This window comes from Macrotis lagotis, chromosome 5 (assembly GCF_037893015.1).
Source record: "Macrotis lagotis isolate mMagLag1 chromosome 5, bilby.v1.9.chrom.fasta, whole genome shotgun sequence".
In the NCBI taxonomy this organism is placed as follows: Eukaryota; Metazoa; Chordata; class Mammalia; order Peramelemorphia; family Peramelidae; genus Macrotis; species Macrotis lagotis.
In genome coordinates, this window is record NC_133662.1 from 165,953,189 (window position 1) to 165,979,238 (window position 26,050).

The 26,050-nt window shown below is 35.2% G+C and overlaps 1 protein-coding gene and 1 long non-coding RNA gene across 6 annotated transcripts in view; one reads left to right on the forward strand and one right to left on the reverse strand.

The window, feature by feature from the left end:
- The window catches only part of LOC141488093 (uncharacterized), a 39,127-nt gene extending 35,359 nt beyond the window's left edge, over positions 1-3,768 (reverse strand). For all 5 annotated transcript variants that reach the window (XR_012468585.1, XR_012468583.1, XR_012468582.1 and 2 more), the window contains exons 1-3: positions 3,061-3,768; positions 2,315-2,400; positions 1,410-2,136 (exon numbers count right to left, since the gene is read on the reverse strand). This is a non-coding gene — a long non-coding RNA (uncharacterized LOC141488093). The remainder of the gene's footprint in view (positions 1-1,409; positions 2,137-2,314; positions 2,401-3,060) is intronic.
- Positions 3,769-3,976: 208 nt separating this feature from the next.
- On the forward strand, positions 3,977-23,243 carry LOC141488095 (damage-control phosphatase ARMT1-like). Its single transcript, XM_074187834.1, has 5 exons — positions 3,977-4,096; positions 9,574-9,679; positions 14,437-14,681; positions 18,381-18,546; positions 20,580-23,243. Exons 1-5 carry the CDS (start codon positions 4,056-4,058, stop codon positions 21,342-21,344), a joined length of 1,323 nt encoding a protein of 440 aa, XP_074043935.1. The 5' UTR covers positions 3,977-4,055; the 3' UTR covers positions 21,345-23,243.
- The last annotated feature ends 2,807 nt before the right edge of the window (positions 23,244-26,050 follow it).

The following is a 26,050-nucleotide window of genomic DNA, read 5'->3' on the forward strand; positions in this document are numbered from 1 at the left end:
TAATTTTCTGGGGTGACTACAGTGAAGGGGAGTGCCATGAAGCTGAGGTAGATTTTGCAATCAAAACTAATCTAGTCAACAAGCTTACATACCTACCAAAAAAAAAAGGCTCAAAACAATGGAGATTGACACTTGTAGGAAAACACTACTCTACCGTCATTAGTGCCTGTGCTCCCACTATGATGAACAATGATGAAGCCAAAGAAAAATTTTATGAAGACCTGGAGACCCTTATCATCAATGTACCAAAGAGAATAAGCTTATAATTCTGGTGATATTAATGCTAGAGTAGGCTCAAATTACCAGTCATGGCAGGGAGTCCTTAGGAGGAATGGAATTGGAAACAGCAATAACAATGGTCACCTACTACTGAAGACTTGCATATCTCATGACCTTCTTGTCACAAACATTGTCTTCCATTTACCTAAATACAATAACACTGCTTGGAAGCTCCCTTAAAGCAAACATTGGCATCTAATAGACTGTGTGATTTTAAGAAGAGACAGACAGGAAGTGAGAATGATGAAAGCAATGTATGGTGCAGAGTGCAGGACTGATCACAGACTCATCCTCTCCAAGCTAAATATTCACACTGAACCAAAGCAGGAGCTCCAAAAAGACTACTAGAAAATTAAATATCAAGAGATTAGAATGTCTTGCTGAATGGGAACAGTTTGTTGCTAACTTGGAGGGAAAACTGAACCAATACACAGTTGACAACAGTGGAGCAGACAAAGAATGGACAAATTTCAGAGATCTGGTGTATAGCTCTGCATTTGCTCATCTGGGCCAGAACAATTGCAAACATCAAGACTAGTTTTATAAAAATGATGGGAAAGTACAGAAGTTGCTAAATGAAAAACAAGAACTCCACAGGGTATACCATCAGGATAGTTTATCCATTTCTTTCTTTCTTTCTTTCTCTCTCTCTCTCTCTCTCTCTCTCTCTCTCTTTCTTTCTTTCTTTCTTTCTTTCTTGCAGGTTTTTGGCAAGGCAAATGGGGTTAAGTAGCTTGCCCAAGGCTACACAGCTAGGTAATTATTAAGTGTCTCAGACCAGATTTGAACTCAGGTACTCCTGACTCCAAGGCCACTGCTTTATCCACTATGCCACCTAGCCGCCCCTAGTTTATCCATTTCTAAGAAGGCTCAGTAAGAAGACAGATGGAATTCAGTTTTACACAGATAATAATCAAAATTCTTTTATGATGCCCTGAAGGCCATTTATGGGCTAAAGACCTATGGTGCATCTCAACTACTCAGTGCTAATGGAGCCTCATTGATTAACAAAAGGGACATGATCCTAGACAGGTGGGTTGAACACTTCCATAGTGTTCTTAACAGACTGTCATCAAACAATGCAGAAGCCATTGACTGTTTAACTCAAGTTAAAGTCAATCCATCCCTACCTAGCTGAAGTTCCAAATGAAATTTTTGAATGCCAAATAGGTTCCTTTCATGTGGCAAAGCATCTGGTGCTGTTCCAGCTGAGATCTACAAGATAGGGGGTCCATTGCTCATCCAAAAGCTGACTGAGATTTTCCAGATTATATGTCATGAAGAGATTATCCCCCAGGAATTCAAGGTTGCCTCCATCTCTTTAAAGGTAAAGGAAATAGATTGTCCTGTGACAATCACAGGGATACAGTCATTGCTGGCAAGATTCTTGCCAGAGTCCTCAAAGGCAGTAGGGTTTCAGAAAGGGTGGAGGAACAGTGGATATGGTGTTTGCTGCCTGGCAACTCCAGGAAATATGCCAGGTGCAGAAGAGAGGTCTATACACAATGTTTGTGGATCTGATCAAGGTTTTTGATACTGTCAAATCATGGAAATTATGTCAAAATTTGGTTGTCTGAAGAAGATCAGTATTGTATATCAATTTCATGACTGCATGCTTGCCCAGGTTCTGGATAGTGGATGATGCTCTTGAGATTTCTTGATCAACAATAGATAATGTTTTCAGCCATGTTATCAAATGCCTTTACTGAGAATGCACATGGCATCAAGATCAGCTATTGAAATGATGGAAAATTCTTCAACTTGAAAAGGCTACAAATCAAGACTCAAAAGTGGAGGGAGTGTTGTTGTATGATCTTCTGTTTGCAGATGATTGTGCACTCAATACAGCCTCTGAAACTGAGATGCAACAAAGTATGGATCAATTCTCTGTTTTGCTTGTGCTAACTTTGGCCTAACAATTAACACCAAGAAAACACAGGTACTCCATCAGCCAGCAACACATCATCCATATGTGGAACCATAGGTTACACAGTAAATTGAGAAGTTTTTGAATACTGTGGATAAATTCACTTACCTTGGTAGTTTCGTTTCTAGGGAGGTTCACATTGACAATGAGATTGACACATGCATTGCCAGAGCTAGCTCAGTTTTTGGGAGGCTCTAAAAGAAAGTATGGGAAAAAAGAGTAATTACACTACCAAACTGAAGTTCTACAGAGCCATTTGCTGACTTCATTCCTGTATACCTGTGAAACCTGGATAGTCTATCAGCCCCAGGTCAGGAAACTGAATCACTTCTGTTTACATTGTCTTAGGAAGATTCTGGCAGAAGAGGTAAAGTTTTGAATTTTACAATTTTTTCCCCCACTGTCCCTTCCCTCCCTCCCCCCCCTCCCAGAAGGCAATCTGATTTTTCCATTGTTTCCATGCTATGCATCGATGAGAATTGAATGTGTTGAGAGAAAAAATATCCTTAAGAAATAAAATATTAAAGATAGCAAAATTATGTATACATAAGACAACTTTTTAAAAAATTGAAGGTAATAATCTTTGGTCTTTGTTTAAACTCCATAGTTCTCTGGATACAGATGGTATTCTCCATCACAGATACCCTAAAACTGTCCCTGATTATTGCACTGATGCAATGAGCAAGTACATTAAGGTTGATCATCATCCCCATGTTGCTGAAAGGGCACATAACATTCTTTTGGCTCTGCTCATCTCACTCAGCATCAATTCATGCGAGTCTTTCTAGGCTTCTCTGAAATCCCATCCCTCCTGATTTCCAATAGAACCACGGTGTTCCATAACATCCATATACCAGTTTGTTTAGCCATTCCTCAATTGACGGACATCCCGTCGATTTCCAATTCTTTGCCTCCACAAACAGAGCTACTACGAATATTTTTGTACAGGTGACGTTTTCACCCTTTCTTCATCTCTTTAGGATACAGAACTGAGTTCAACCGCCAAGCATCCAAACATTACTACATAGAGTGCAACTATGATGGGCCAGACACGCTGTTAGAATGCCAGAAGGATCCCTGCCAAAAAAAGACTATTTTATGAAGAACCTGTAAAGGGCAAGTGCTCACAAAGCGGTCATTGGAAGCCTTAGAGGGACAACCTGACAGCTTGGCCTGCCCTCATCAGTGAGGCTGTGCTCTGTGAACAGGGAGGCTGGACTTATGGAAGTTGAGAGTCTCCACCCCAGGTGTTCACACGGACCATCTGTGCCCACCGAGCTTGTGGGGGTTTGTCTCAAATATGGTGACGTCATTTTGGTCTTCTTAGATCATGAAGGGCGAGAACCAACCAACCTCTGACCTCCGGAAGCACATCAGTCAATCCCAGACGCTGGGAGAGGAATCGTATTTATCTTTCTATCTCCTGGGGCTTCGGGTATATTAGAAGTGGTAAACCATCAGGAGCCGAGGGCCGTGGCCAAGGAGACCCCAGGGGGGTGGTCTGGAGCCTCCTACCCCTAAAACTGAGCCCCGGCCACATCCATCTTCCGCCTTCAGTCCGGCGCAGGCGCAGACTCCCGCGCGGAGAGGGCTGCTCACGTGACAGCTTTTCCTCCCCTCCCCCTCCCCCAGCTCCACCCCGCTCCGCAGTCTCCCATCCCCCAGAAGGCGGGTTGAATAAAGTTTGTGGATTCAAAAGAAGAGGCGTGGTGTGACGTGCCCGGGAGGGGCGGAGCTTGCGGCGGTGACGCACTTCCGGCGCCGGGGCTTTCCTCCTCCCGCACTTCCTGCGGCGGCGGGGGAGCTGGGAGGAGCTCGGAGGAGCGGAGCCGGGAGCCCTGGGGCAGTGATGGACTTGCTTCCGCCCCGCTTTACCCCCCAAGAGGAAGGGTTAGTTTAGCTCTCCCCTTCGCGCCTGCCCCTGCCATCCCGCTCCGCTCCCCGGTGGCCGGGAGCTGCCGAGGCCTGTGGCCGCCGGCAGAGGGGAGGGTGGGGGCGGCCTTCCGGCGGGCCCGGGATGGGCCGCTCCAGGGACTGAGACCGGAGCGCACGGTTGTCCGGCGTGCCTGCCCTCCCACCCGAGAGCCGTAAAGCTATTATTTTTCTGCCGTTATGAGCTCAATGTTGGCGTACCAGCTATGTGTGATTTTTTTTTAAAACCCCTTTTTTCCTTCCTCTCCATCTTTATTTTTATTTTTCCCCCAAATACATGCAATTAAATGTTTCTTCTAAAAAAAGTTTCCCTTTTCTTTCGCTGCCAAAGCTTGCCACCTACCCCGCAGCGTGCGGGTCCTGGAGCAGGTTGCTGAGAGCCTTCTTGTTACTCTTTTTTAGGAAACCCGCAGATCTGAAGTCCGTCCCCCCTCGGTGAATTTTTTCACAGCTTTTTTGTTAATAAATGTGTAAATGCTCTGAGCTAAAATTCGAGACTTAGAGTGTGCCGGGTTATGGCAGGAGGCTGGAGGGGCTGCCCGCTCGGTCCATTTTCCGTACGAATGATTCCAGAATGACTTTTCTTAAATCATAGATCCAGCTGGGTCAGCCCTCCACTCAACAAATTCTATTGGCTCGCTATGCCTGTGGGATCAGATGTCAAACTCGGGCTTTCAAAGCCCTTTTTATAACCTGCTACTCCCAGGCTTTCTAGTTTTCAGTCTAACTACACAACAACTCCCCCCCCCCCCCCCACATTCCCATCTCTCAGGCTGTCCTTGGTGCTGGAATATTCTCCCTCCCCATTTATTCCTACTTTTGTTTCTTCCCCTGAGTAAAATCCCATTTTCTCTACTCAATTCTAATGTCTTCCTTCTTTTAATTTCCCATTTAGCCTGTTTAGATCTGTTTGTATATGTTTGTTTGCTTCCTTTTTGTTTTTTTTCCCCCCGCCTAGATTGTGATTTTTGTATCCCCAGCACAATGACTGGCACTTAGGTGGTTCTTAGTAGTTATTGATTGACTTGACAACTTCTCTAGACCACAGATTGAAAATGAGGGAATAAGGTTAAGTAATATAGGAAGTTCCTTCTGGTTACACAATTTTATGTATCTATAAAAATAATAATGGTGAATTTATGGTGATGTTTTTAACTCTTGCTAAGCATTTAAAATATATGAATTGATTCTGTTTTCTCTGAAAAGTTAAGAACAATCATATGCCCCTTTTTTTAGTTTTTTTTTTTTTGCAAGGCATTGGGGTTAAAGTGGCTGGCCCAAGGCCACACATCTAGGTAATTATTAAATGTCTAAGGTCACATTTGAACTCAGGTCCTCCTGACTCCAGGGCTGGTGTTCTATCCATCTAGCTGCCCCTAGTATGCCCTTGTTTTATTCATAACTTCTACCTTTAAAAAAAAACAACTTTTTTTTCCCCCCAAACTGTGAGTGAAGATAATGTTTAAACTCTATGGCCAAAATTATCTCATATTCATTCTCAAAATGGCAACCCTTACATAGTACTTTAGTATCCTTAACTTTATCCACAACATCCTTCCAAAATATTATGGTAGTTGTAGTCCTCGAAAGGAGTCTTACTTAGATCACCTTTTCAGGTAGGCCGTTATCATTTATTGAGTCCACTCAAGGACTTATTTTTACAGGTGAAGAAAATGAGGGCCAGGGAGGTTTAGTGACATGACCAAGGTCTTCCAGTTAGTTTTTATCTCATTGTCCATCTCCAGTTTTATAGGTGAAGAAATTGAAGTTTCAAATACTTAAAATGATTTGCAGGGCGGCTAGGTGGCGCAGTGAATAGGGTTCCAGCCCTGGATTCAGGAGTACCTGTGTTCAAATGTGGCCTCAGACACTTAATAATTACCTAGCTGTGTGGCCTTGGGAAAGCCACTTAACCCCATTACCTTGTAAAAACCTAAAAAAAAAAATTATTTGCTCAAGGTTAAGTGCCTGAGTCTTTAATGTTTACATCTAGTGTTCTCTTTGTACCTCACTGTTTTCCTTTTCTCCAAAGTGACCCCAGAGGCAAACACAAATATGTTTTTTGGTGAACATCAAGATATGACCCTATTCTAAAAATGTGACTCCTTTGGAGAAACTATAGTAAGCACTAATCTCACAGAACTATCTGTTAAGATACTTTACTATTAAAAATTTTATCAGGAGGGCAGCTAGATGGCATAGTGGATAGAATACGGGCTCTGAAGGACCTGAGTTCAAATGTGACCTCAGACACTTAATAATTGCCTAGCTATGTGACCTTGGGCAAATCACTTAACCACCTTAAATAAAATAAAAAAATAATAAAAAAATTTTATCAGACACACACACCATTGTCTTAACACTGAAATTATTCCACTCTCTCAAAAAGCACGTCTATGAATTATTCTATTCAAATAGAACTAACAAAAATTCCTTAATATTTAAGAATAATGATTCACACATATGTAGCTCTTTAAGATTAACAAAGTCTTTAGAAAAACCATGTGAGGAAGTGCAGGCAATTATTTAATTTCTATTGTAAGCTCAGAGGCATCATTAATCATATAAGCAATAACTCAGATTCCAAATTTTAACTATTGGATTCCACATTTGAACCCATGTTTCTTGATTCCATACTTTAAACTTTTTATGCTGTACCCCACTATGTTTTGTATGTGATTTTTATTATATATCTGCACAGAATTTTCCGTATTAGTACCATTTGAGAATTCTTAATGGAATATACACAGAGAAATTCAAAAGGATTAGTTGATTCAAACAGGGTTTTAAGAGTTGGCAATTGAGTTGAGGAAAAAGTGGTTTGTTGAAATTACCCACCCAAATCATTTTTATAACTTCCTCACTTTTTCTCCTTTGTTGTGAATTACTGCTATTGAAAATTTATATCAATCTGTGGTCATTTATTATAAGGGCCTACTATTTATCAGGAATTTTGAGAGGCATTGTATTTGCAAAGACAAATATCAAATAGTGCATGCCCATAACTTCATTTGAACCAGGGGAAAAGCATGTCTACTCTTAAGACCAAATATGAACTTCTCTTATTGGTACTTAAAGCCTAACTTTTCCATCATATGTTATTCTTTATATATGCCCCAGGTTTTAGCCAAACTGGCCTTTTTTGCTGTTGCTCTCACATGACACTTCACTTTTCATATCTTTGCTTATCCTTTAGTGTGGAATAGTTTTGTTCTACCTCCACTTAGAAAACAGCCTTTAAAAATCAGCTCAAGCACCACCTTCTTCATGAAGTCTTGCCTGATTACCCTGTCTTACCTTGTATTTTGTCAAATAAGCCCCTTGAGAGCAGTAACTTTAGTTCTGTCTGTATCCTCACCATTTAGCACAGTGCCTTGTCTTCAGTAAATATTTGATTGATTGAAGTAACATATACTAATGAATTAAATTAACATATGCTCTAGGAGATTTTAATGCAAAGGGAGATAAGTCAAATTTGGGAAGAAATAAATGGGTGAGCATGGTTCAGGAAGAAGGAATATAAGAGATCAAAAATGTGAAGTTTTCCCAACAGACTCATGATTTTCTTCCAGAAAAGAAGTGATAGGTGCTGGGTATGGTTAGCAAATAACACCATATTGAATGGAATACATATTTTAATTGATATTTTTCCCCACTACATATGAAAATTTTTCAATATTCATCCATAATACATATGCATATCTTTAACTTACATAATTTCCTTCCACCCTCCCTTCCCACCCACCCCTCTCCTCAGTGGTGAACAGTCAGGTGAATATTGTACATACACATTTATGTTAAACATCTTTACAAGTTAGTCATATTCAGTATGAGAAATTAGGATTAAGGGAAAGAAATACATAAGAAATTTTTTAAAAAGTGAATATAGTGTTCACCAGATTCTGAAAGATTTTTTTTTTCGTCTTTTGATTTGTTTTGTTTTTCTTCCTCTGGATGAGGTTAGCACTGTCCATAGCTGGTCTAATAGGTTTGTCCTAGCTCTCTGAACTGCTGAGAGGAGTTGCATCCATCAAGGTTGATCAATTCACAATGTCTATGTTAATGTGTAGAATGTTCTCTTGATTCTGCTCTCTTTGCTCAGCATCAGATCCTGTCATTCATAAAATGGAATATATATATATATATATATATATATATATAATACACATAAATACACTGCTAGAAAAATCAATGTGGGAATTATTCCTGAGTAAGCTTTCTATACAGTCAGGTTTTTTACTTTGATTTATCAGAACCAGATTCAGAATTAGTAAAGAACAAGATGAAAAAATAATGATATTTGTACAGTTGCACCAGTCTTGAGCTATTTAAATGAGTCCTTGAAAAAAATGGGAAAGGATCAACATAGAAGACTTAAGTCAGATGCCAGAGTTTTAGAGAAATGGAAATATGTCTACAGGGTGGGTAAATTAGTAGTATATCAGGGAGGATAATGTAGCGAGAATAAATTTCTACTGTATAGAGTTTCATAGAATCTTGAATTATTGAATGACTTGAGTGAAGGTTAAAGAGCAGGGGTTTAGAAATTTGCAGTGGGGAGTGATAAAAGTGAGGTATGGAGAGGCAGAAGATGGAGCAACTAGCGTTGGAGAAAAATACTGAAGATCCAGAGTTGTTGGGAAAGGATGTGGAAGGAATGTAAAAGGAAGAGATTAAGCATAAAATGTAGTTTTATTACAAAGCGATTGAACCAAAGGGCATAAAGAAAAGAGCAAGCAGGGGAAAATAGGAATGTGTTGTTTTTTGGGGTAGGGCATTATGGCTAGTTGAATAGCAGTGAAAGTACTGGGGTGGGGTGGCTAGGTGGTGCAGTGGATAAAGCACAGGCCCTGGAGTCAGGAGTACCTGGGTTCAAATCTGGTCTCAGACACTTAATAATTACCTAGCTGTGTGGCCTTGGGCAAGCCACTTAACCCCATTTGCCTTGTAAAAACCTAAAAAAAAAAAAGTACTGGGGGCCCAGGATACAGGGGAATGAATTTGTTTTAACATATCTCTGGGTGATAAAGATTAAGTTTATATATATATATATATATATATATATATATATATATATATATATGTTACCCATAAAGAAATGGAAGTACCAAGCATACAGATCATTCAAGATTGACTTTTTTAATACACATAATTATACCTAAATTTTAGTCAGAAAATGATCCTTCTAGATTCTGAACTCTTAAAGAAGGGACATTTGATAAATATTTTCTGGTATATTGAATAGGTCTTACATTTCACCACTGTATCTTAAAATAATATTCATTGACATACTTATAATGATATAAGCAAATATGTGAAAAGTAGTTGTAAAGAGAGATTTATTTTGTAAGTATAAAGGGAAACCAGATCTATTACTGTTAATATTTTTTTCCATTAAATAACATACTAGTATGTATTACTTCTCTCTTTTTTAGATCTTTTCCATATCTTAGAATTAAAGACCAAACACCACCGATCCTAACTAAGGCTATAGATGCATTGCATCGACATAAAAATGAGTTCTTTGAGAAGCATGGAGAGGTAAGGGTTAAATGTTTAATAATTATCTTTTGATAATTTACCAGGAACCTGGTAAATGTTATTAAGTCTTTTGATTTCAGTCTTTTATTTTAATAACAGTTGAATATATTGATGCTGATGTGTTGTTGTTAAGATCTTAGAAATGATTAGTTTTTAAGATTGTGCCGCAGAAGCCTATTTATTCCATAATTAGCGCTCTCTCTCTCTCTCTCTCTCTCTCTCTCTCTCTCTCTCTCTCTCTCTCTATATATATATATATATATATATATATATATATGTATATATACACACACACACACAAATTGATTTGAGTATACTGGGTAGTTGGAACATGATATATCTATATAGCTATATATATATTGTACATATATATATACATATATATATATGTATATATATATATATCTTTATATTGCCCTGAATACTGGGTGGTCAGAACATCCTTCTACCTTTTTTAATATCCTCTTATTTCCCAGTATCTCTTCTCAGACTCCCAATTGTTTCATGATTTACTAAATATGTTAAGGATCTTAGAGTTAGAGTCAGAAGGGACCTTAGAATCCTCTAGATCAACACCCTGATATTTGATATGACAAAAAAAAAAGTCTCTGAGACTTTAAGGACTTTCCATGGATCACATAACTAATAGATGTTTAGGGGATCATCTGCCTACTCCTTCTAAAATACTCATTGAAAATGCTAAGTTGGAACTCTGAACACAGTTTTTTCCCCATAGAAGCTACCACTGTTTTATGTGATAAGTTATATATAGTCCCATTGGAATTGTAACTACAAAATGAGTGTTTCCCATGGTTCTGACCTCGGTCCTCTTCTTTTCTTCCTTAGTAATCTTGGTAACCCCATCAGCTTCCATGAGTTTAATCATCTCTATGATTTTCTTATTCAACAATTCAGGCCTGGTCTCTCTTGAAGCTTCATTTCTAGAGCCCCCCATTGCCATTTAAAACTGTATATGTCAGAAGCCTCTTAATTTCAACACAGCTAGAACTGAGAACTTATCTTTCCCCCTTAAACCCTCCCTCTTCCAAGTTTACTTATTTCTTTTGAAAGTACTACCAACCTTCTAGTATCTTAGACTTGTAAAAACTTAGCATTATCCTGGATTCTTCTCCTCTTACATGACCACCCAATTTACATGTCCCCCGCCCCAATAACTCTAATATTCAATCCTCTCTTTCCACTTAAACAGTTGTTAAGTTAGTTTAGGTTCTGATCACCTCTCACTAGAATATTTCAAAACCTTCTCATTGGTTTTCCTTAATTGGTTCCTTAAATTGCCCCCCTCCCATCTAATTCATCATACACATTGCTTGCCGATGGTCCCTAACTGATGAAAGGATTGGTATAGCAGTTTTCAAAGGAAGAAAGTCATGATATGAACAGTCTTGATTTATTTGGTACCTAATGCTTGTTTTTTTCTGACTACTTACAGTATATTTGGTGTGGGGTTTTTTTTTTTGATCCTTTAACTTCCCAGTTTATTTTGAGGTTTCTTTCAGGAGTAAATTGGTGATTGTTTTCTTATTTTCACTTTCTTCTCGTTCTAAAGTTTTTGTAATTTTTTTGAATTATAATAATCTGGCTCTTATTTTTTTTAAGTCATACGTTTCAGGTTATCCATGTCTTAAATTGTCTCCTTAATGTTCTCCATCTCAGGGTTTTGTTTTTTTTGTTGTTGTTGTTAGGAAATACCTTACATTTTCGTTTATTTTTTTCAATCTTTACTCTTTTTCAATCTTTTTTTGAACTTTACAAAATATTTGTCTCATGGAGACTTTAACTTTTGGTCCATTCTAATTTTCAAAGAAACTATTAATTGGGAAGGTTTTAACCCTTCTGCTAAGCTTCTCTAAAATTATCATTTCTTTCCCTTAGCATTCTCCATTTTTAAACTCTTGCTTCATTATTTCTATACTTATTGCTGTTCAATTGCTTTAGCCAATTCTGATTTTTAAGGAATGAGTTTCTTCAGTGAATGAGCTTTTGTACCTCCTTTTCCATTTGGCCAATTCTGCTTTTTTTATTTATTTTTTTATTTTACTCATTTATTTGTTGGCAAGGCAATGGGATTAAAGTGACTTGCCCAAGGCCACACAGCTGAGGCCGGATTTGAACTCAGATACTTCTGACTCCAGGGCCGGTGCTCTATCCACTACGCCACCTAGCCGCCCTCAATTCTACTTTTTTAAGAGTTCTTCTCTTCATTGGATTTTTGTGCCTTTTTTAAAAAAAAAACATCTGGCCTATTCTGTTTTTTAAGAGTTTTCCTTCCTTCCTTCCTTCCTTCCTTCCTTCCTTCCTTCCTTCCTTCCTTCCTTCCTTCCCCAATCTGTTGACTTGATATTCTTGACATGATATTCTTGATCACTGTCATTTCTTTTCCCAATTTTTCCTTCCATTTCTATGATTTTAAAAATCCTTTTTGAGCTCTTCCAGGAATTATTTTTGGGCCTGAGACCAATTCACATTTTTCTTTGAGTCTTTGGATGTATCAGTTTTTGTTTTGTTCTCTTCTTCTGAGATTGTGTTTTAATCTTTCCTGTCATCATAATAACTTTATGTGTTTAGGCTGTGTGTGTGTGTGTGTGTGTTTTGCTCAGTTTCACTGCCTATTTCTTGAATTTTAATTTTATATTAAAGGTATGTTCCTGTGGTAGAGGGGACACTGTCCTAAATTTCAGCTTTTTCTATTACTGTTTTCAAAGCTAATTTTATGATTCTGTAAGTTTTCCAGTTCTTCTAAATTGGAGTACTCCAAGGAGAAGTGTGGTCACTGTTCTCCTGGCCTGTGTTCAGTGAGCAACCATAAGTATACCTTTCTGCTCAGTAACTGTAATTAAGTTCCCTCTTCCCTGGGGACCATACTCTCTAATTTTTTTAGTTTTTCTACTTGCTGTGGGACTGCAGAGTATAGGAAATACAACAAAGTCCTTTAGGATTGCCAACAAAGGATCTTTTGATAAATTGTCTGATCCTCTATGACTTGAGAGCTTCTGCTGATTCAGTTACCTTAAGGCCTGCTGCTGGCTTGCCCAAGGCATGGCCTGTGGTGTATTGTGTTTAACTTTTACCATAAGGAGACAGGCTTTTTTTCACTGACCTAAGTTGTCTTAGGCTAGAAAATTGTTTTAACTTCATTCTTTTTCTGGTTCTGCTGCTCCAAAATTCCTTTGAGACATTATTTTAAAGTTATTTGGGAGAGTTCAGGCAAGTCCCTGCCTTTTATGTCACCCCGCTGGCTTTGTCTACCAAATTTTACTCAATTTTAAAGCATGTTAGTATTTAGTCATCCTTTATTTTTTACTTGCATACTATTCTGGTTTGCCTTTGAGTTTCAGTTGCTTGGTGAGTTTAAACCTTAAGTTGCCAGTTTTGATGCATAGACAGTTTTGGGGCATGGCCAGTTTCTCTTGTCTTCCTTAGCATATTCTATTTCTAGTATTTTCCTGGATATTTATGAATTATCTCTTTGATATGGTAACTTTAGAATTCATCAACTCCATTTCTAAGTTAAGAGTTCTATACTCTTTTTTTCCCCCCCGAAGGTTCTTCAGTGTGTACTCTGCCTTATGTTTTTGCTATCTCTAAATTTTCATGGGTGATTTCCTAGAATGTAATATTCTGATTCTGTGTTTCTTTGTGGTTTTGTTTTTGTTTTGTTGTGGTTTTTTTTTGAGGGAATAATAATCCTTTGATTGTCTTGCTAAACTCTATAATCTGGTCTTTGTTATTTTGGTTTTATAAAAATCTTTCCTCTGTTTTACCATTGTACATTTTTTTTCTTATTCCATCTCTGCATTTTTTTGTTCTGTTTGAATCACTCTGCTCCTCAGAAGATCAACTTTTTATTTGAGATCTTCAACTGTTCTTCATTATCAGTTCTTTTTTTCATATTCTTGAAATCTTCCCTGGGTAATTATAGTTTACAGCCTTGAACCTACCAGATTTTTCTTTATATCCCTTGGAAACAATGTAGCATTAGTAGACAGTGTTGGTTTTACTGTCAGGAAAACCTGGGTTTAAAGTCCTGTGTAAGGCAAATGACTTAATGATTCTAAAACAATGTTTTCCTCATCCTTAGAATGTGGATAATCCCCAAATTTCCTGCTTCATCAAGTTGTTTTTGAAATGAGATAATTTATATAAAATGCATTGTAGACTTTTAAAATTCTAAGTAAAATCCTATATAAATGTAAGTTACTAGTTATGATTTTAAATCTCCCTGTAAGTTTCTGCCTTATTTCATTATCTCTTCTAGGGGTGTAGTTGCTAATATTGTAGTATTTATCTTCTTAGAGTTATTTCTCCTTGCTTTTCTTTTGTTCCAAAGTTTCTATTAATTGGATTTGGCCCTCTTTTCTGCTTATTTGTACTATCTTTCTGTTAATTTTCTAGTGATTTATTTCCTTTTGTTCTCTTATCTGTTACATATATCATTATTTGGAGGTTGGGCAGGTGGCCTGGGTTTTATTCCAAACACATAATTCATTTTTGGTTGCCAGCATCTGCTATTAAGTTTTCCTAAAGTGTATTTATATCAGTCCTACTTGGATAGGTAGTGATTTAGAACTTTGGAATTCTATATTGGAACATGGTTCATTCTAAAAACTTCTGGCAGTTATAAAATCCAGGACTCTTAAAAAAAAGCAATTTTGTTTTTTTGAGCTGCAGATGCCTAAAAATATAATTTCTGATAAATACAGTTTGTGAAAGGTGTTTTTTATTTTCTTTCCCAGGTAGGCACTGAAGCAGAAAAGAAAGCTATCTCTCTTCTTTCTAAGTTACGAAATGAACTACAAACAGATAAACCATTTTTGCCTTTGACTGATAAATGGGTTGATACTGATATATGGAACCAATACTTGGAATATCACCATAGTCTTTTAAATGGAAATAATAAAAAAATAAGCTGGTTTCAGTCTCCTTGGTTGTATGTAGAGTGTTACATGTACCGTAGAATTCATGAAGCATTAATGCTAAGGTAAGTTAATTTCTTGTCAAATTCTGTTACTTAATGTATTTTTTTAAGATGTTTTATGTTTTTTTGTTGAAAGGTAGAACAGAATAGAGCATCCTGGAAGCCATGGAGTTCTGGATTCAAATCCTGTCTCTTAACACATACTGTCTGTGTGGTCCTGGGCAACTTCTTGGTATTCTCAGTAAATCTCTTAGACTTGGAAGTTGCAGAGAAAGTGCTAATCTGCTCTTTTAGAAGAAATTCCTCATTGTAGCAGTGAAATCACAGGTCCAGTAGCAAACCTTATCTCTTATGCTTTTTAAAACTGCTTAGAACCTCTAAAAGCTAGCTGATAAGATTGTACTACTGGGAATATTTATAAGTGAATTTCAGGAAGTTTTCAGATGCATGTTTCTTAAAAAATCAGGTTATAAACACATTATAATTGTGCTAGGTTTTATTGAAATGCATATACTTTTTTGATGTTGTGCTTGACATTCCATTTTAAAATTCTTTTAAAAATTGATTACTTTGCTTATTTTATATTAGTGATTTATTTTCCTACAGAGTCCAAATTTATGGGTTTTGATCAAATGTTGCAAAGAATTCGTTTATAGACAAAATCTGATTTTTGATTAAAAAATATAAAAGCAAAAACAGTAAATTTTCTAACAGTAAAAAATAGGTAACATTTCAGCATTTGTTTCATTAAAGAAAACATCAGACTAGTACATCATGTCATTTTTATCATACTGTTTAAAATCTAGCCAGTCCTCGCCTAAAAATGCTGAAAGTCATGCCATCTTTCCCATTTGTTCATTTTCCCCATTCTCAACCGTCCTCCTGCTTTCTTTGGCTTTATTCTTCTATCCATCTATTGGTCACATATCTGTAGTGACTGCTGTTGCCTTCTGAATAAAATTCTTTTCTTTAGCTTTCATGTTTCTTCCCAAGATCTACCACTGGAGCCAAACTTTCCATGCTCTCCTCTGTGCCTTTGCCTTAGTCTATTGCTATGGTTTAGAATGTTCTTCTATGTTACCTGTTCCCCATATTATAAAGTGCAATGTGGTTTTGCTTTCCTTTCCTCTCATACTTAATTACCATGAAATGTCATTTCATAACTGTTGCACTTATGTCATATTGTTTATTTTAGTTATGTTGGTATATTATCCTACTGGAAATGCAAAGTACTTGAAAGCAGGGAATGTAAATTATTTTTATGTTACATCTCCCTAGCTGCCAACTGCTCTGAGGTTTACAATATACTTCGCATGTTATCTCATTTACTTTTCATAACTCTGAGGTAATTCATTTTTAAAGATGAGGAAACTGAGGCAGGATTTTAACCTAGATCTTCTTGGTTCCAAGACCAACATCATCCTCTGTACCACCTTACTGATTTCAGTGACACTTAGGTCTTATAGCTAACCTTTTCCCCCAACACAGCTAATTCTAATTCCTGCCTTTGATATTTGAATTTCTTCTTTTTCTGTTGTTAAAGTGCTTTTTCTCCATGAACTTCAAAGAAGGTAGATTTTGAATGGAGTCTACCCCTTTCTCCTTCATTACTAACTTAGTTACACATCAAGCCATTCTATTAATGCTAGTATAATTCTATCCACATATTTAAAATTAGCATGATAATCTTCAGTGCTGAGTGAACATATGCAAAAAATCAGATTTATGTCTTTGATTCAGAGCTCTTTGAATAAATGGAACTAAAGGATCTATCTTCATATTTCATCATATGGTTTTGGTATGTCAAATGGTTTGTTGGTTTCTCTTTTCTCCAAGTTTCATTCACGCTAAGAACTTTTGGAAGGAAAGAGTCAAAGGTACAGTTATCAGGGAGACTGAATATTAATTTATAGTAAATTTAACCAATTTAAAGGTATTAATGATGAACCTCAGTGCAAAAAAAACTCTAACATTAGTCTATGGTACAGGATACCCTTCCCTAATGGCTACAGGTATAAGCTCCAAAGGAACTCATTCTTTGGAGTTAGTTTAGTTAGTAAAGATTTATGTAGGAGATCTGGGGGTATTCATTCAGGGGATAGAACCTGCAGGTTTCTTTTAGTATTTCTGCTAAATGGCCCAATATTAATTATGTAATAGTTACTTAATCTGTAAGTTAGAAGAATTGTACATTTCTGTAGTCATTTGTGTAAAATTTAGCATGTAAAATTGTGTAAAATTTCACATAGTGTAAGAATTGTACTTCTCAGACACTGAAAAGTTCAGTAAAGTTATTCAAATATATAAGAATTATAATGGTTGTTCATTTATTAATTTTTGAATAAAAATCTTGAAACTCGGGCTTATTCTAAATATGAGGTGTGACTATAAACTAAGGAGGCTGATTTTTAAACAAATAGAGTAGAAGTTAAACATGCAAATGGATGTTTTTCTTCAGAGTCACATTGGGAATTAATATACTTATTCCACTTGTACTGTCATCACCAAAAACATTGTGAAATTCCTCTTTTGGAATTGCCTTCAGAACCAGCTTATGAACCATTCAAGAAAAGTCTCATTATCTTATGGTCATACCTCATTTTTGAATCAAGATGGTATTACTTAGTTCGATCCAACCCACCTTATTTACCAGACTTGACTCCAAAGGACTTTGACTGTTTCCAAAAATTAAATCTACCATCAAAAGGTGAAGATTTGCCACCCTTGAAAATATTCAAAGGACGGGCTCTGAAGAAAGTACCAAAAGAGGAAGTCCTAAAATATTTTGAGCAATGATAACATCGTTGGAATAAGTATATTTTCTCCTAATTTGACTCCTTTGAAGGGGAAAATACTCATTTGGATATACAAATTCTGGTAGGTGTGTTTTTAAAAATCAGTCTTATTATTTTCTTGTCACAACTTCTGCACCATAAACTTAAAATTTTTCACCTGATTTTTAAAGGGGAGGGGGAGCATGGTATGTATAATCTGGAATAGAAGACAACCCCCAAATTTTTTGTACTTGACTTTGAAATGTGTCATGTTTTTTCCTTCAGATTTAGCTTCCTGTTTGTTTTCTTTAGTTACCATTTTTATTTCTTCCTATTCTGTTACTTTGTATTGGCTAGGAAACAGAATGAGATATCCCAGGAAAATAATTGATGTTGGGCAGCTAGGTGGCACAGTGGACAGGGCACTGGCCCTGGAGTCAGTATTACCGGAGTTCAAATCCAGCCTCAGACACTTAATAATTACTTAGCTGTGTGGCCTTGGGCAAGCCACTTAACCCCATTGCCTTGCAAAAATAAAAAAAAGAAAATAATTGATGTCAAATGTGGGGATGAGGAGATGGGAATTTTAAGTTTTAAGATAATCTGCACATGGGTAATCAAAATTTGACTGTATAAGGAAATCAAGGCAGCTGTTGGTCAGAGAGATAAAATGCTGCATATTGTATAAATGATTGTTTTTTTCCTTAAGACAGTAGTTTTTCCTATTCCTTTGTGCTTCCTGATTTTAAGTTTTCATCAAAGAACTTGGTAAATAGGAGAAAATACCAAATTAGTTAATATTGTAAAATATGGCATATTGAAAAATGACTTAAATTTGTCAGAGTATGTTTTTAGTATTAAAGAAGATTTCAGTTTTCAAGAAGCTTTATGCTTTCTAGCCTTTACCACAGTTTAATTGCTAAAATAGTAACAACTATTAAAATATAGCATGATTTTTACACTTCCTTTTTCTTTTGTCCTATTTTAGTTCACCAGTAAGTTACTTTGATGTATTTAAAGAATCAAAAGACCAAAATTTCTTTGAATCACAGAAAACTATTAAGACATTATGTAGTTACCTACAAGAATTAAAAAAAAGGATTGAAAGCCTAGATGAAAATCAACTGAAAGATGAATTTTTTAAACTCTTGCAGGTAAGTGTTAAAATATTTTCTCTCTTCTTTCTCTTTTTATATGCATGTGTCTCTGTTGTTCTGTCTTTGTGTTTGTAATATTGTATGTATAAAAAGTTAAGGGATTTTTACATATATTTCTTTAAATTTGTTAAGTCATTAAAGGTCAATATTATATACTTGCAGTTGATTTTTTTAAAATGTTTTTTAAAGAATAAAGTTCTAAATTTTAATGCTTGGAAATGGATTTTTAGGTTAACTTATATTATGTCCTTTTAGCTAGAAATCCTTACTAGTAACCCAGGAAACCATCTACCTTACATACATACATACATACATACATACATACATACATACATATGTGTGTGTGAGTGTGAGTGTGTGTGTATATATAAAACACTCAAATATTATTAGTACTGATCTTCTGAGAACTTTTTGGAATTGTTTTCTGGTCCATTTGTCTAGAGAAAGGGTTCAGGTGGTCAGGGAGTGAAAAATTGAAAGCATAGATTATTTGAAGGAGGCAAAGATAATCAGATAATCATTGATAATCAAGAGGCAAAGTATAAAAGGTAAGAATATGAAGTGAAGAACTTTTTCAAGTCAAAATTTATTTCCTTGTTCAAGCTGTTGAAGAAGATCTTTTGAGATAATATACAGAACTTTTGGATTTATCTTAATCTTATTTCCTAATCTTAGGGAATTTATAATCTAGTTTGGGAAAAAAAGATATTAACATGTAAAAAGTAAAATAGGAGATTAAAGTAATAGTTCAAGATGACAATAGGAATTATTTCAAGAAACTGACTGATAATATTGATAGATGAATTTTGTAGATGTTAGTTGAATTAAGAATATTAGTTTTGCATCCAAAAGAAGAGAAAAGGATCTATTTGTACAAAAAAAAAATTATAGCAGTTGGCTAAGAATTGGAAATTAAAGGGACACTCATCAATTGGGGAATGGCTATCAAGATGTGTATAGTTGTTAATAGAATTTTATTGTGCTATAAGAAATGAAAAAGTAAGATGATTTCAGAAAAACCTGAAAAGACTTGTTTGAACAGATGTAAATAGAACCAGGAGAATATTGTACATAGGAACAGCAACATTGTTTCATGAATAATTGTGAATGACTTAGCTCTTCTCAGCAATATAATGATTCTAGACAATCCCAAAGGACTAATAATGAAGCATACTGTCTGCTTCCAGAGAAAGAATTGATATTGATTGAATACAGACTGAAGCATGCTATTTTTCACTTTCTTTTTTTAAGTTCATTTTTTTTTAATGTACAAAACATGAAAATGTTTTGCATAATTATACATGTATAACCTATATCTGATTGCTTTCCATCTTAGGGAGGGACAAGGGGAGACAGGGAGGGGGATAGTATTTGACAGTGGAAACTTAAAAAAATGTTTAAAAAAATTGTTTTAACATGTTATTGAGGAAAAATAAAATATATATTAAAAAAATTATCAGTCTTGTTGGATACATTTTACATTTGCTTTGGAATTCATTTTCCCTTTCTGCCTTCTCAGATTAATGTGCATGGATGTATATGTAAACGTGTATGGAGATAGACAATTTCTTTAACAGATCTGTGATCTTATAAGTGTGGGTATTCTTTCCATCAGTGTAAGATTATAACCTAGCTATATATTATCACATAAAATTTTTACTCATATTTTTGCATAAATCATCTCCAGAGAAAGCTTCTACCCTTCTCTTCTCCTTTAGTATATTTTCCCATTATATTATAGTACTTGAACTTGTTCTTCTTTTATCCCTTACTTTTGTTACATGATTTTTTATTTTTGCATCATTTTCCAATATCAAAAAAATGATTCAAAAGTGAAAAATTTTATGAAACTGGAAATATTTTCTATGGGACAGCAATGATTTTCATATTTAATGTTGCCTTCGAATTATACAGGGAAATAATTTTAAATGGAAATTGCATAAGGCTTTTTCCTCTTAAGATGTTACCTTTGAAGTATTTCAGTTGTAGTTGTAGGTAATAAGCAATGATTATTTTGTACTTTCTTTCAGATTATGTTATGGGGAAGTAAATGTGATCTGGAAATCTCAACTGATGAGAGCATCCCTCAGACATCTAATCCACTAGTCACTTTAGAAGACCTAAAACCTTTCATTTTAGTGAATAATATGGACTCCCTTTGGTCACTACTTATAAACAGAAAAAAAATGAGTCAGGAGACATTTTCTGCTACTAGAGTGGATTTTATCATGAATAATGCAGGGCTTGAACTCGTTACTGATTTGGTAATGGCAGACTTCCTGTTAGCATCTAAGCTGGCTACTGAAATTCACTTCCATGGAAAAAGTATTCCCTGGTTTGTTTGTGATACTAAGCAAAATGACATGTATTGGTTGATTGAACAATTAAAAGCTGCTACTACCAAGTGCATGTCTGAATGTGGGAATAACTGGGAGCACTATTTTAAGCATACATGGATTTACCAAGATCATATGTTTTGGACACTGCCTCATGAGTATTGTGCTATGTCTCAGGTTGCTCCTGACTTGTATGCTGAGCTACAGAAGTCAAATTTAATTCTTTTCAAAGGTGATTTGAACTATAGGAAATTAGTAGGAGACAGAAAATGGGAATTTACAGTTCCATTTCATCAGGCTTTGAATGGCTTCCATCCTGCACCTCTCTGTAGCATAAGAACAGTAAAATCTGAAGCTGTAGTTGGTCTGGCACCTGGGCAAGGGGAACAGGTTGAAATTTCTGATCCTCATTGGAGGACTAGTGGAAAATATGGTATGTTTCAATTTGATGGGTTTTGATTTGGCTTAAGGACTTTTTAAAACCTTTAAAGAGAAGCTTTAGCATGCACATTTCCTCCCATGGAAAAAGTCATTTTAAAATTTAATTTAATTGGGGTGGCTAGGTGGCTCAGTGGATAAAGCACCGGTCCTGGAGTCAGGAGTACTTGGGTTCAAATCCTGTCTCAGACACTTAATAATTACCTAGCTGTGTGGCCTTGGGCACTTAACCCTGTTTGCCTTGCAAAAACCTAAAAAAAATTTTAATTTAATACTTTGAGGAATTGGGGTTACCTTTTGAAAGTTTACCCTTTCAATATCAGTTGTTCTTATGTACTGATGTTGTTCAGCAAAGTTCTTTAGGTTCATCTACTTTGGGAGTCTTAAAGACATTTCATTTCTTATTATTCATTAAAGTTTTATGTCTGTCATCCAACATTTCAAGTGGTTCAAAGAAGCTACTGAGATAAATGTATAATGTGTTTTTATAATGAATTTTACTCATATTTTCTATTTAGTTTTTGCCATTTAAAATTATAAGCAAGCTCTATGATATTTTAGGAAATATTAAACTTATTTTAACTTAATTTTGTACTGCTGCAGCACAAGTTTGATGGTGGCATAAATTCTAATTTATCTGCCCTTAGGATGAATTTCTTAAAACTGTGATGTTTGAACCACAGGGAAATAGAACATTAACTTGATAGAGTTAATAATTCAGAGAAATTGCCTTTTGTACTTGAATTTCTTTCCTTAAAGATAGTAACTTCCATTCATAGACATTCTGCATTCCTAGTCATCGATTTCTTTTTAAATGGTTTTGTTAAATTGCAAAAAAACATGAAAAAATTAAACAGACTGGAGGGATGTGTATTTCTGAAGAATGGAATATCTTTTCATGCTTATGAATTATATCCATTGAAAGTAAAAGATACTCTGGGGGCGGCTAGGTGGCGTAGTGGATAAAGCACCGGCCTTGGAGTCAGGAGTACCTGGGTTCAAATCCAGTCTCAGACACTTAATAATTACCTAGCTGTGTGGCCTTGGGCAAGCCACTTAACCCCATTTGCCTTGCAAAAATCTAAAAAAAAACCAAAAGAAAAGATACTCTGATCAAATTATCTTTAGAAATGAACAAATACTTTTTTGGAATCACTATGTACTATCATTTTGAGAGAATTTACACTATAATAAACTTAGTCCCTGACTGAAAAAGCATTTATTTTCATATTTGAATTTCCACTATGAAACAGCTTTGAACCTGGTAATTTTCAAAAGTATAACTATGGTTTTAGCACCTTGTTTTGTAAAAAAATATAACTGAATGGAACTTTCTAATAGAGTGAAGTGCATTGAAATTCCTTTTTGTTTTTGTTTTCCATTCCAGAGTTAAAAATAGACAATTGTAATACCAATCCATACAATTAAATAATACATCAGTAACATAAAAGCAGGTCAAGTACAATACAATTTACATTTGAGATTGTTTTAGCTTCCTTTCCTTTTACTTAGTTGGAAAAAAAAAAGGTGGGTAGTGACAATGTATATATAAAATAACTGCTAATTTATTTACTTCTATCTATAGTTTCATTCATGGATGATTCTTTTTAAAGATAAATTATTCTGCACATGGAAAGTTGAATTATCAAAATATGAAATTATTTACAGTTGAATATAGTGGGATAAAAGCATTTGTATGAATTGCTCAAACTATAGTGCACTCTTATGTATATATTACATTTTGTTAGAGAATAAATGAAACAACAGGTATTAACAGTTCTGTTAAATGAAGTACAGCACTCACTTATAATGAGCTTGAAAACTGAAGTTATTTTTTATTTCACAGAGTTTTCCAATATTTAAGTAATGTGGTTAGATTGCTGTAATAAAATTTGCATTTGAAAAAAAATTTGAGCATTTTCTTATTTTCTTCCTAAATTAGGAAACATGTTATTCTTATTTTTCTTTTTTAATATTATTTTATCTTTTTTGAATTTGTTTAAGGTTATATTATCTTTTCAGTTCATAAAAAAGAAAATAATATGCTTTGGTCTGTATTTAGACTCCCCAGTTTTTTCTTTGTATGAGTGTGGCTTGTTTTCTATCACAAATCTTTTAGAATTAATTGTCATTGGTTACAGAAATGTTGAGGAGCAAGTTGTTCATCATGCATTAATGTGTGCAATGTTCTCCTAGTTCTGTTCACCTCTTTTCAGCCTCAGTTTATACAAGTCTTTCCAGACCTTTCTGAAATTCTCCTTCTGATTTACCTAACAATAGTACATAATACTCCATCACATTCATATACCATAATTGTTCAGCCATTTCCTTAATTAATAGGCATCCCTTCATTTTCCAATTTCTTTGCTATGACAAAAAGAGCTGCTATAAATATTTTTACATGTGTTTCTTTTCTCCTTTTTAATGATCTCTTTGGGACATAGATCTAGTAATGTTGGATCGAAAGGTATAGTACTCTTTTATTGCCCTTTGGGCATAGTTCCAAATTGCTTTCCAGAATGGTTGGATCAACTCTACCAACCGTACATTACCATCCCAATTTTCTCATATCCCCTCCAATATTGATCATTTCCCATTTTTGTCATCTTAGCCAATCTGATTAGTGTGAGATGGTACCTCAAGAGTTCTTTTATTTTGCATTTCTCTAATCAGTGATTTAAAGTGGTTTTTCATATGACTTTTCATGTGACTATAGGTAGCAAAGGGCTGCCTGTTCATATTCTTTGATCATTTATCAATTGGGTAGTGATTAATAATCTTAAAAATTTAACTCAGTTCTCTATCAAAAACACAGTTGTGAAAATTGTTTCCCAGCCTTTTGCATTCCTTCTAATCTTAGTTGCATTGGTTTTATTTATGCAAAACTTTTTAAATTTAATGTGATAAAAATTATTCATTTTGCATTTTATAATGTTTTCTATCTCTTTTTTTGGTCATAAATTCCCCTTTCCCTAGATCTGACAGATAAATTATTCCTTGTTCTCTTAATCTGCTTATGGTTTCACCCTTTCTCTTGGTTCTTTTAAAATATATATTTCATTGATATTCTTTTCCTTTTTTCACAACTCTTTTTCTACCCTGCTTCAGTTGGCATCTGTTTTGTCAAATCAATACGGGATTTTGACAAATCTGAATATGTATATATAATAGCTATACATTTTATCTGAAAGTCAGGGTTTGACACTTGTTTTAAAACATGTTTTTAAAACTTGACAAAATTTGACATAAAAGAAATGGTTTATGAATGTGTGACAATCCTTTAAGTTGTATCAAAACTATCTTGTTTGTTTCCCTTCTGAATTCTCATTTCTGCATATGTTTTATTGACAATCTTATATATCTTGATCACTAACCTCCATATTCTCTCTATATAACACCCTCTTCCTCAAAAAAACCCTCACAGAACAATTAAGTTTAATGAAGCAAAATAAATACATTTCTTGCCTAGGCCTGAAAATAGATGGTTAATTTGAGTGAAATCTTAAAATTTTTATTTTTTTAGTTTTTGCAAGGCAGTGGAGTTAATTAAATGGCTTGTCCAAGGCCACACAGCTAGGTAATTATTAAGTGCCTGACGCTGGATTTGAACTCAGCTACTCCTGACTCCAGGGCTGGTGCTCTATGTACTGTACCACCTAGCCACCCCAAAATCTTAAAATTTTTGGGCATGTATTGTTATGTGTAAATTTTTCTTAAAATTATATACAAGTACTACTACAATAATTGTGTACATTTAAAAAATGAGATAAAAATTAAAAAAATTGGTCTTAATCATAGTGATAAGTAGGGAATGTACTTTAGAAAATTCACTGGCAGTTGTGTGGGGAGTAGATTAGAATGGGAAAGAGTAGGAGACTTGCAGTAGTAGTTCAGGTGAAAAATTATAGGGCTTAAACTAGAAAGTGGCTATGTGAGTGATAGATGTAAGATGTCTGGATAAGTGAATATAATTTGAGGGAAAGCATGAAGTCAAAGATAAGTTATGAGAACTCAGGTGCTAGGAGGATGGTGGTGATTTTAACAACAAGGGAGACATTTGGAAGTTGAGAAGGTGTAGTGACTGGTGGGGAGAGAAATGATGTAATGTTATCTGTAACCCAGTCCTTTATCAATGGTTAGAAATTTATGACTCACTTTACCATGAAAATGCTCCTGTCCCCAGGAGCAAAACTCATATCTCAAAGGAATATCTGATCAAGCTAGGTGTTCTATGGTATAGCGATCAGTTTGAATATACTCTGAAGGATCCGATATTGGGAATTTGCAGAGCAGCGGAAGGACATGGGGAATGGTGAGGAATTAAGGCAATGTGGTTGTGTTAAAGACAAGAGTAATAATTGGGGGAGGAAGGTAATGACACCCGAAATCAGTTGGTTGATCATATCTTGGGATAGGGGTGGGGCAACCCCAACTTTGGATACCACTTTTATAATTCATTACTTCTTTGCCAAGAAGTGGTAAATATATTTCGTTAGTCCTCTGAAGTTACAACAGAATGCTTACCTTTTAAAATTGTTTTTCCTTTATAGTATTATGGTTATTGCTTAAATTTTTCTGGTTCTGCTTATCTCAATTTACTTCATTTCATACAAAACTCAGGTTTTTCTGAAACTATCCCTCTTGATTTTATGGTAATATAATTTTCCATTATATTAATATATCATAACTTGTGAAGCCATTCCCAATCAATAAACAATTCCCCCTTT